Source organism: Cariama cristata, unplaced genomic scaffold, assembly GCF_000690535.1.
Source record: "Cariama cristata isolate BGI_N322 unplaced genomic scaffold, ASM69053v1 scaffold4754, whole genome shotgun sequence".
In the NCBI taxonomy this organism is placed as follows: Eukaryota; Metazoa; Chordata; class Aves; order Cariamiformes; family Cariamidae; genus Cariama; species Cariama cristata.
The window spans coordinates 64,508-76,682 of NW_009613396.1; the positions used below are offsets into that span (position 1 = coordinate 64,508).

The window sequence follows — 12,175 nt, forward strand, 5'->3', positions numbered from 1 at the left end:
GGTTAATTATCTTGTTAGTACACAAAACACTTGGCTGCTGCTATGCTCGCAGTAGTCTGTAAGTGCTTCAGAATTTGCTTTTTGAGGAAAATAAGCAACTTATAACAAGCCATGTAAAAATTAACAGCATATGTCCCTGAAAATGTGCTTTCTTCAAACCTCTAGTGGTGCTGGGATTTGCACTTCAGTACAAAATTTTCTGTGTTGTGGAAAGTTTGTCTACTTAAGAAATTTGAGATGCTTTGGTGGCTAGAGTAACGGTAAATGAAGAGAAAACTTGTTTGAAGTGTGGGTCTGAACTCTTGATTTAGAGTATTATCTAGATTCATTAGCCAATATTTTCAGTACATTATCTAACAATTGCCAGGAGACACTTGCTCATTGTTAATACTTTCTTCTTACAGCTTTGCGTTTTCAGCCTCTCTGAGGATTCTTACGGCAATTGAATTCAGCATGTAACTGTGTGTGTGAAGCTGGAAAAGATTGAAAACTTGTTTTGCAGATTGGCATAAACTTAAGATCATTCACATAAGTAGTCTGACTGAAGATACATTAAATATTTTTCTATAGATTGAGTCTAATTTACAAAGTTATGGTTACTGGGCAACAATTTATATTTTAATCCCTGAAATTAAAATTAAACTGTCTTATGGCCAAGAGGAAAAAGACATGAACAAGACTGGAGAAGTGAATGCATGCAAATTCAATCAAACTGAATCAATCACTAACAGTATTCTTGAGAACATTTGAAACAACATAGAAATACAGCTGTGCTTTTCAGTCAAATTTCAGTTGTAGTTGGATAAATGGATAATAATAATATTTTCCAAAGCTTGGAAAAGATTTTGCTGAGAGTTTTAGCTTTGTCTGTGACTGTAGAATTAGATTAGGACACTAATCTGGTAATTAGAGAGTCCATTTGCTTACCTGGAATTGTGTGTATATTTGAAGTCCTGATCACTTGCAGCCCTACATGTTGCCAGGCGAGGCTGTGTGTTTTGTACTTGCAAATAGAGATGCTGGTTGTCACAACATGGGGACTGAAAACAGAGGGGAAGAAATACTACCTCTCTCTCAAGGCAGTCCCAAAACTCTGCTAAATCAAACTCCAATGTTTTGTGCTCACATCTGGCACTTCTGAGAGCTACTCCTGCAGAGGACTTGATTTAGCTGTCAGTGCTTTATTAAAATGAGTAATTACTGATAGTACTTAAGTGTAATAGTTTCTCAAGGGTTAATATTGTGCTATCTGTTTTACTAAATGTATTTAATATTATCGAGGGATTTCATTTAGGTTTAATTTGTTACATACATACGATTACACATTCAATAATTTGCCTTTACTTTCAGACTGAAGATGTCAAATCTGAACTGATAAAAATTACTGTACTGTATTATTAATTTAGAAAGAATCAGCTTTACTGATTTTCTTGTTATTCTACTGCTGTACAAAATCACAAGAGTATCATCAGAGACATAATGTTGCATCATAACTGTCTGACAGAATTGTTTCAATAGCAAATTTGAAATGAATCAAAATTCTATTGTTCATTCTCATATTTATTGATGTTATGCATATACTACCCTTTACCTAAAAAGGACATTTCTGAAGGTTTGAATTAAAATAATTTCTTTATGTTTTTTTTTAAAAGCAAGAAATCTTGGATTTAAAATATGCCACTAAGTCACCTTTAAATATATGCCACAGATGTAGGAAAAAAAACCTGCTAGGATCCAGTGCTAATTTTTTTTCAGTATTTTAATCACATTTCCTTACTTCTTTATAACATACTTTTTACACATAGATTTCAAATAGAATTGTTATAAAGCAGTGCTGTTCACTCAGTGGTATACATCTAAATATTCTTTAGTCTTGTGACTTATCCTTTCACAAAGAAGATTAAGATGAGATTGTAAAATTTTACCCTGTATGCAGCACAGTTTAAAAATCTGGACCATTGTTAAATTTGGAGGATACCATCCCTTCAAAACCTTAGTTTTATAACCTGGTAACTTCTGTTTTCTTTTATACTTTCTCAAGACAGCTGTTCACAGCTTCTCTGCTTTCCATCTTTCTCCTTCTCCACCCATCTTCTTCTGTTCAATTTTGAGTCCAGAACAAGACTAGGTAAAAGTTAGCGCCCTCTCATCACAGCAATCAGCAATGGATCTCAGAAATAGCTTACCCATGTTGAGTCTGTCCCGGACTTTTGCCTTACTTGGCTATAGAGGCTAGGTTAAAATGTAAATTCTGTCCAAAAGAATTTTGTTGATGATGGCACAGATCAGATTATTTGCATTTTAATGTGTGTGTGGAGAGGGACGCAGAGAAGGACACTGCTTGTGGCAATCTTACCACTTTCATTCCTATTGCTATCTTCTAGGATGTCACTTTACAGTGTTACTTTTCTGCTTTTGATTCATGTGATCTTGTTGTGCCATCCTTCTTTACTGTATGCTGTCTCTGCACTTACTGAGCAGTCCTGCCAAACAGGACAGCTGCTGGTTCAGTTGCTGTAGCATTGCCATAAATAAAAAAAAAAAAAAAAAAGAGAGAGAGAGAGAACCCTGGATGTATTAATTACATTATCTTTCGTCTCTGAAGTAATCTATTCTGCATTTAATAAAAGGTACATGAAAAGTAGAGCTGATCCATGAAAGGACCATGCCTGTATCTAAATATCTACATTATTTTTCCATTACAGGATATTTGTGAAGATATATCTGATCATGTTGAACAAATCCATGCTCTACTAGAGACTGAGTTTTCCCTGAAGCTTCTGTCTTACTCCGTCAATGTGATAGTCGATATCCATACAGTACAACTACTCTGGCACCAGCTACGTGTTTCTGTTCTGGTTCTGAGAGAGCGTATTCTCCAGGGGCTACAAGACGCCAATGGGAACTACACCAGGCAGACTGATATTCTGCAAGCATTTTCTGAAGAGACTAAGGAGGTATAGTAACTAAATTAAATTTTGAGAATTTCATCAGTATTTGAAGCAGTTCATCTCTGTTGCACATTTAAAATTGCTGGGATGACAATTTTAAGGATGGCTTACTTGTCTGCTAGATATTTTGCTTATTTTGTGTTTTAAGTGTCTTCAGCTGATATCTGTTCTTGTTGAACCAAAATAAAGCAAAATAAGGTCAACTTTCAGAAGTGTCATGCTAGTGGCTAACAAGGTTTTCTCCTGATTGAAATATTTTTCATAAAGGATTGGAAACACAGAGGTGCATCTGGCCCAAAGTCCTTGGTCTGGTCACTCGTGAATTTAAGGTTCATATTAAATTCAGAACTCAATTTTTTTTGTGCAATGAATTCTTTAATGACATGCTTAGACATTTTCTTTCTTGCATACACAAACCTGAGGCTTACACAGCGTTTTCCAAAACTTTCCAGACTAGGTCAATATTGCTTTAAAGCAGAACACAATGTTTTCCAAAATTTTCCAGGCTAGGTCAACATTGCTTTATAGCAGAGAGGACAGACTTTACCTTGTTTGAATGACAATCCTGCAATATGCCTATAAACAGTCACACATTTTGTCTGAGAAACAATGATGCATGAATCATAATTTTTTACTCTGACGGTGTCAAATTCACACACATGTAAGTGGTTTGTAAATCTGGATTTAATTAACTAAAATGTCTTTTCCTTTGAATTCATCATTATTAAATTAGCTTAGTTAGAAGGACGTTACTGGCCTAACTTTTAAAACAGAAAGATGCACATTTTTAATAGGTAGGGTAATTAATTGTTAATAGAAGATACCTTAGTGTGTAGAGGATTCTTCATTTGCCGAAATTCCTAAGATTAGGATAAAATGCTTCTGTTAATATTAGATACATTTACAGAGAGAGACCTCTAGATCAATGCAGTGAGATTCTGCAACCTGTGTTACAGAGGAAGTCAGAAGTCCCCTAAACATGTCCTGAATTTCAGATCACTCAAGTTTTAACGAGAATGTGCATATTTCTCTGCACCATGTTGGGTTTTGTATTTGTCTTTGGCACAACAGAGTGGGTGGTCCTGAAATCAATGCTCAGATATGCCCAGGCCCACCTTCCACACCCCCTCTTCCTGATGAGTACATACCTGGTGCTTCAGATTCAGTTTCTGCTTTGCTGTTGCTGGTAAACCTTCTCTGGCAAGTCTGAAGGAAATCCACACTTGTCTGAGTATCCAGAGTGGTGAATTAGGATGAAGTCATTATTTTATGAAATGAGCATGGTGATTTCAAGACATAAGGAAGGGGCAGGTTCAGATACTAAGAAACAGGAAATGTCCCATCTGGATCTCATTACAGCTGCTATAAAAAACATCCCTCCAATATAGGGGAGGACTGACTGGGGAAGGATAGATTATTTTTCAGTGGGGAAAAAACATGCTGCCAGATAGTCTTACATGGTAATAAAAAAGACAACATATCCCAACACAATGCTTTTTTCCCGCCCCAACTAAAACATAAATAATATTTTATAAAATTAATGGCTAGCAATAGCAGAGACACAATATTAATATTAAGTTTCTGCTCAAATGCTTGAATAGGTTCCCAGAAATTGCTCTGCAGTTTTTAACCTTCAGGTATTTATTCAGGTATTTATTTATTTCTGCTCTAATGCTTGAATAGGTTCCCACAAATTGCTCTGCAGTTTTTAACCTTCAGGTATTTATTCAAGCTTTTCGTCAGGTATAATGGTAATGGCTTTATTTGAGGAAAATAAATAAATAAAAATTAATGTAGAGACAATCGCATCTACTCTTATCTATCATCTTTTTTTTGGTGTTTCCCCTATATCCTTTCCCAGACAGGACTACATTGTGGGACTAGTAAGTGCCTCATGATGAAAGTGTTATCTATTAGGGATTTTCATGCATATGTGAATAGTGAGATTGTTTGAGCAAAACTAGAAACTTTTGCCCATACAGATAACCCTTCCTTGGAGAATCATTCTCCTAATTTTCAGTACTCCTTGGGGATTATGAACTGGGAATGAGAGCTTATTTTTTCCTCCTAAGGTTGAGAAGTCAATTAATAGAAGGAAACTTCCACACACAACAAGGACTTCTATTTTGGAATTCACCACCGTAGGATGCTTAGAAGTGGAAAGAAGTTCAAGAAATAAATGTGAAAACTAAGCGAAGATAGGAATTATAACCTTCAGATGAGGAAGTCCCTATGCTGTTCATTGGTAGAAGCTGGGAGTATGGGTAGGAATGTTGCATGTGGAAGGGCCATGTATGTATACCCATGACTTATAGCTCCGCGGGCAGAAAATGTTTAGAACTGATGCAGAGACAAGAAACTGGGCTAGACAGAAATTTGATCTGAACCAGTACAGCAAATGTTATGCTTTTCTGTAGTCCGTGAACCTATTGTTTCACAAAATGTTTGGCTCACTCCTTAAGTCAGCTGACTTCTGCATAATGGTGAAGAGTGGCTTTGACTGCCAGTGTTAACTGAGGAGCTCTGTGGAAGAAGTGATCTTCCAAGGTTTCTGTTATGTTCAGTGAGACAGTCTCATCTTGTCAATATTCACTACTCTCTCAGTTCATAGACTGCACAGTCAGTCACGGCATAACAGTCCCACCTGGGCTACATTTACACTGTAGCTGTAACGCACATAAATGTGCACAAGCTAGCCTCAACATAATGAACAGGGGTAACACTGGCAGAGTAGCTACCAAAACATGAAATTGTACAGCACAGGCTGTACTGGCTTGCTTAGGAACCCAGCTCATTTACCGGGCAGGCAGTAACTGCGCTTTTGACTAGCTCAGCAGTGCCATACTGAATAGGATGCCAGCAAGTAAAGGCACAAAAAGTTTTATGGCTTGGAGTAAATAGAGGAACCAGTGAAGCAAGCTGCCTTTGACAATGGAGATGCCAAATTAAGAAAATACTTTTTTTTAATAAAAAACTTTGGAGAGTTAAGATTTTGAAGGACCATTTGTCCTTCAGGAATCACCCAGAGATAAGTAAGAAGGAGAGAAAAATTAGTTCTGTGCAGCCTGAGTTCTATCCAGCTGAACCTAACCTGTGAGTTTTATTTCACAATTGGTAAAGCTAGGAAACAGGGAAAGGATCAGTATAAGGCTATGTTAAAACACAGTGAATCCTGATGTTCTGAAACAGTTGGTAAAGTCACAAAAGAAATATCTTACAAATTAAATTAGCTATTTGAAAGAGTAAAAAAAATACAGAATTGTGCTGGTTTAAATATAAATAAAATAAGGTACTGGAAACAGCCTACACAGCTTTACAGGAAGCATTACTATGTGAAAAGGGACAAATTTTTTGAACTAAGGTATTCCTATTGGTAGTCATGCAAATAACTAAATGTAATATTTTTCTGAAATAAAAACAACAATAAAAATATGGTAATACTGGCATTAAATAATGCTCTTCTGAAGCACACATTTAAGAGGCTGCTTGGAAAATGACCAAGCAAGATGGTTTAATGCATGTGATTGTAAATTTTATTAATGTTAATAAACACAATTTTAAGAGATGAAGGAATGGAGCTCATTACTCAGGAGAAGCGAAGACCCTTAGGGCCTTGGAAAGGGTTTTGATTTATATATGGTTTTACAGTTTCTAATCTTTTCCTGAGATTAGAGGGAAAATGTAGCTGTAATACTGATCATTGTTTAGTCATTATTTTCCTTAATAAATGCAGCTCCAAAATATAAATTTGACAGATTTATAGAAACTTCCCCTTTTAATTCTGGACTATTGACAATGTACTATTTGTGGCATACGTTCTACATCTGGATAGAATGACCTAAATAAAAGATATTTACAATGTCCGATGTTGATAAATAACTTTCTAATTAATCTTTTCTATAAATAAGATTTTTACCTGGAGGATTTTTTGTATTTTTACTTTGAGTAATGCAAGTGGGGTGGACAGAGTACAGGGCTCAAACATTATACATTTATAGAAGATGGCAAACAATAACCTTCTTTATTGAAACTATTCTTGTTCAGACCAAAATCCAGGTGGTTTATGGTGAGATGAAGAGATTGTGAGGTTATTGCACTTTCTTCAGGCATGATGCTTAAGGTCCTTAAACTATGGATTTAGGCAGTGTAGTGAGACAAGCTGTTCCAGAGAATAATTCAGACAGGAACCTATTGTGGATACTCAAGAGCTTGCTTTAAAAAACTCTATTATGAAAATGAAAGCTGGGAAGAAAGAACAGTATACTGATTTAGGCACCTAAAGTTGGAATCCTAAAACATGAGTTTCTGCTCTTTATGATGTTTTTTAAGTAGTTTCTGTAAGCACTTGGGCTAATGTTGGCTTTTTTATTTTAAATTCTGCTTTTCAGTTTCTTTTGTCCCCCTGACATGCTCTGCCATTTTCTCTTGTTCTAGATAGTTTCATGGAGTTACTTAAGATGTACAGCAGTGTAAATAAGAATAGAAATTGTTTCAAAATTATTGGATCTTATGTTCAGGTTTCAAATTATGTGCTGGGATCTGGAAATAGTTGAGGCCCGCCTAGGTGTTAGAACATTAAATTATCTACTAAAAAGATATTAATAAACTGTTCACTAAACATAATTTTGCTGTGATTGTCATATATCAGGCTGCTTTTGGATTTTAACGTAGTCAGATATTTTTAGTGTCCTTCAAAGAAGTCACAAAAATATTTATAAACATTAATTTGGCTTTGATCTTAAGATCTCATTGGCCACCTGACGTGGTCTCTGGTTATGTCTGTGTTTCTGAGATTGAAGGACTTCCATTGAGAAGATGCTGACAAGAGGACATGGTAGGCCTGAGGTTTAGGATTCCCAGCTATGGTGTTTTTTCCTTGAGCTGTTCTCCATTTGTGCTCCAAATATCCAGCAGATAAATCCTCAGTTGGTAATGCTACAAAAAAGTGAAATGTACTTGGCAACCTCTATCTCATAAATACGGGAAGAATGTCTGTCATTGCTACATGATGTTTGGAAAAAACATTCTGTCAATCAACTGAAAGACCGTAGAGCAGCATGAATTTTAGAGAACACAAGATTAACAAGGTGGCTGATATACTCAGCAGTCCCCAAGATCCCCTCCCTCCTCTTTGAGGTAGTTAACATGGGAAATACTATGAGTCTGCTGTATGGAATTTCTGAGTCCCCCCCTACAGAGTAAGTAGAACTGAGAGCAGAATTTAAGGAGGTGAATACCAATACAAAAGTGAGTTGCTATTTTTAGGTAACTTGCTGCACCAGACTGAAACTAAGCATTTTTCAGTCTACTGCCATTTTTAATTCCCAAACACTTTAGAATAGTTTGCTTATCTACAGGGTACTGCAAAAACAGGCAGGTCAGTGATGAATGCTCTTCTAGATGTTAGGCAGTATAACATAGGAGCTGATAGTTCATTACTTTTTGTGTGCTGTATATGAATATTAATCTTCTTAAAAAGCACCATTTCTTTGTCTATTTCAGGACCGTCTTGACTCTTTAACTGAAGTTGATGATTCTGGACAGTTGACCATCAAATGTTCTCAAAATTACTTGTCACTGGATTGTGGTATTACTGCATTTGAACTATCTGACTACAGTCCTAGTGAAGATTTGCTTGGTGCTCTGGATGATATGACCTCCAGCCAAGGGAGAGCAAAATCATTTGAATGCTGGAATTACAGTGAGATGGATAAGGACTTTCCAGGACTTATCAGAAGTGTGGGTTTACTTGCAGTAGCAACTGATTCCATTGCTTCCCAGTGTAATGAAGCATTAAATGAGAAAGAAACTCCAGCAGAAGATGGAGAAGAAAGCAAAGACAAGAAAGCACCACATGAGCTCTCACCAGTATCTCCCTCTGCGAACTCTCTTTCTAAAGGACCTTGCTCTGAAGATGGTGTTTTACCTACTGACAGCAAACGAGTTTCCACATTAAAGAAACCAGAATGCAATCTTCCACAGCACACTGATCAAAAATTCAAACATCCTCACTGTGAAAACTCAACTCCTAAGAGGTCCATAAGAGACTGCTTTAACTATAATGAAGACTCCCCTACGCAGCCTACATTGCCAAAAAGAGGTCTATTTCTGAAAGATGATGTGTTTAACGATTATATGGAAGCCAGTGATTTGAAAAGGCAAATCTCTCGCATAGTTAAAAATGAAATGAGTAGAAGTACACCCTCTTTGTTAGATCCCCCAGACAGGTCCAAGCTTTGCCTAGCTTTACAGTCACCTTATACTAACAGTCCATCTGCAGTTAGTCAGTCATATGATTGCTTAAATAAAATAGGTGATAGAAATCTTGACTACACAATAAATAATCATTTTAAGGACAGTTCCATAAGTCTAGGAAAGTCTACTTTCTACACCTATAAAGAAAAATCAAAGCACAGCAAGTCTCATGATGCTCCAGAGAAAGTGAAAGCTGGCAGAACACCTGGAGGTATGTGTAAAACGGCTCCACCAATACAAGTCAAAAAAAGAGGACGTTCATCTCTACAGAATGGAATTACTTCTCATAAGTCTCAGTCTCTGGAGGAGACGGAAACAGATTCTTCAGCATCATCAGATTCTTGTAACCAGAGAGACCCAAATGGGCAATCACAAGGTAAAACTGAGCCCTTTAGTTCACCAACACGTAGCCAAAAGAGTGCTTCCTCAGCTGGTTCTGAGCTTACCAACGCCTCACCTCTTCTACTGAGAAGAAAGGATAATAAAAGCGTCTCCTCAACACCAAGCTATACTCAAAAAACCAGTAAAGATAGTGAGGTCTGGTATGGATCTGATGAATATTTAGCACTTCCTTCTCATCTCAAACAGACTGAAGTATTAGCTTTAAAACTAGAAAATTTGACAAAGTTGCTGCCCCAAAAGCCCAGAAGAGAAACCATTCAAAACATTGATGACTGGGAGCTGTCAGAAATGAACTCAGATTCAGAAATGTATCCAACATACCAGACAAACAAGCACAAAAAAATGGGTAGAATTTCACCAAGCTCTTCAAGTGATATAGTATCCTCCTTAGGTGACAGTATTGAATCTGGGCCTCTCAGTGATATTCTCTCTGATGAAGATCTCTGCATGCCTGTATCTTGCATTAAAAAATACATTGAAGAAAAGTCAGAAAGGACCGCTGTCACTCAGCCCACTGAGAATGAGACTTCTGCCTCAAATAAATCAGCTTTAATTCATCAACTGATGCAAGATATACAACATCAAGAGAATTATGAAACTGTATGGGAAAAAATTGAGGTAAGGCAATAATGCTGTGTTCTTCTGCTGTGTTCTTGATAAGCCTATATACGGACATGGAGCTTTTTCTTGTTTTCTTTTAATGATGAAAATGGTCTCATTTTGTGACTGCTAGAAGTAGAGAACAGTAGTGATCATTGCAATTATAACAGACTACAGTTAACTTTATCTAACTATACAGAATTTGCCTACATTATTTTACTTGTACCAATGCCTTTAAACTTGGCAAAACATTATTTTATCAATAGAGCTTCTCTTTGCCAAGATCAGGTACATGCTAAGTTATTTTTTGGATGAAGTGAAAAATAAACATTGGAAAATCATGGATCTTTGTTGTATTTGAATGAAGTTATACTTAATATCATCTGCCTATTTTTTTTTATAAAAAAGAATTGCTTTAGTCCAAGAATAAAAGAATCATTTTCTTCATTCCTGTCATATCATATATAATAACGACATTTCTTTTTAATCAGTTCTCTTCCCTTGCAGTGATTACTTTCCCTCCAGTGTTGGTGGGACTAAGCATAACATATTTTATTTTATTTTTTTAAATTAAATAATCCTTCCTAAATAATGGCAATTTAATAGTGCAATATGCTAGAGCAATAATGGCAATATACTATCCCATTAAACTTCAGATGAGATAGGATTTCATTCTTGGCTTGTGGCATCACTTCAGAAGTAACTTTTTATAAAGTGGAAACGTTTGCAGTAGTTAATACTATGAGATGTATTTTTGAGAAAAGAGATAAACTTTGGGAAGGGAGGTGAATTTGAATGAATAATGAAATAAAGACCTAGCCATCTCAATAATATAACCATTAGCTTACGTTCATAATAAATTTTTGTTTCAGTTTTCTGATGGATTTGTCTTCCTGGCTGTTGTAGAGGAGAACTCTCCTATTCAGAACATTTCATGTCCATCCTCAATATAGTTTAGTAAAATGGCTGTCAGAAAAGAAAGCTCCATCTCTACTAGATTTCAAAATAATTTTAAATTAATGACATAGCATTAGAGGGTGATCTTGACATCTAAATGCTAAATCTGGTATCTGCATTATCTTCTGTGTTATCAAGCTCTGTAAGAGCTAAGAAAAAAGAAGGACTTAGTTTTATAACTTCAGTAAACACTTCTTAAGAAGTGTTACATTATTTCTTACATTATTTCTATAACTTTTGAAGACATTGAAAGTATTATGACTAGTAGAAAAGTAGTTGAGCTAGAGACGTTTTAATATGAAGTCAGGGCAGAAAACATAGAAAGAGAAATTTCTTCTTAAAAAAAAGCGAGGAGCAGCAGCTGTCAGCCTTGAAACAGTCAGCTCTGAAGGGCAGTGCTTAATGATTCAAGTTGTTAACTCCATCCTGATGGCTGGGGTTCATCTTCCAGACTCTGATGAAAGAACCGTCTTCATAAGCACAAGCTGTTTCTGTGCTTAAGTTTGTATAGTGTTGAAAATTAGTCCAGATGAAGCTGATAGATACAGAGCCCTTTATTCTGTGCAAGCAACAAATGCCGTCAAAGCTGCTTGTGAATACATAAGATGCTGTCTTTCAAATGATACTACAAAAGCCTGTTCAAGGAATAGAATTGTTGAGTGTCTAGGGACCAGCTCCCTCCGCTAGACACTGACTAGCATCCTTTTGGCAAGAAGTAGGTGGCAGAGAAACTTTTTGCATCACCCTCTCAAATCAGCATGTTTATTTTTCTCAAACTTTGTGAAAAGGTAATTCTCTTTTTGGGAGTCCTCTATCTTTGCATGATTCCCTGCAGCTGCAGTTCAGTCCTGCCAAGATGGAAGAATAAGAACCAGCTGTAACAACTGGCTGCAGCTGTAAACACCCGTTTCCTCTCCATACCCATCCTCTCCTCACCTCCTCTGGAGAGTGGATTGAGCCCCTGACAGCAATTAAAGGTAGTTAGCTGTTCTCCAGCCAGAGTAAACTCT

At 36.4% G+C, this 12,175-nt stretch overlaps 1 protein-coding gene across 1 annotated transcript in view; it reads left to right on the top strand.

Annotated features, from left to right (window-relative positions):
• LOC104160772 (A-kinase anchor protein 6-like) overlaps positions 1-10,226 on the top strand; it is a gene marked incomplete at both ends in the record, with an annotated part of 47,779 nt that extends 37,553 nt beyond the window's left edge. The window contains 2 exon segments of the mRNA XM_009698987.1: positions 2,706-2,957; positions 8,454-10,226. Coding sequence (XP_009697289.1) covers positions 2,706-2,957; positions 8,454-10,226 — 2,025 coding nt within the window.
• Between the last annotated feature and the right edge of the window lie 1,949 nt (positions 10,227-12,175).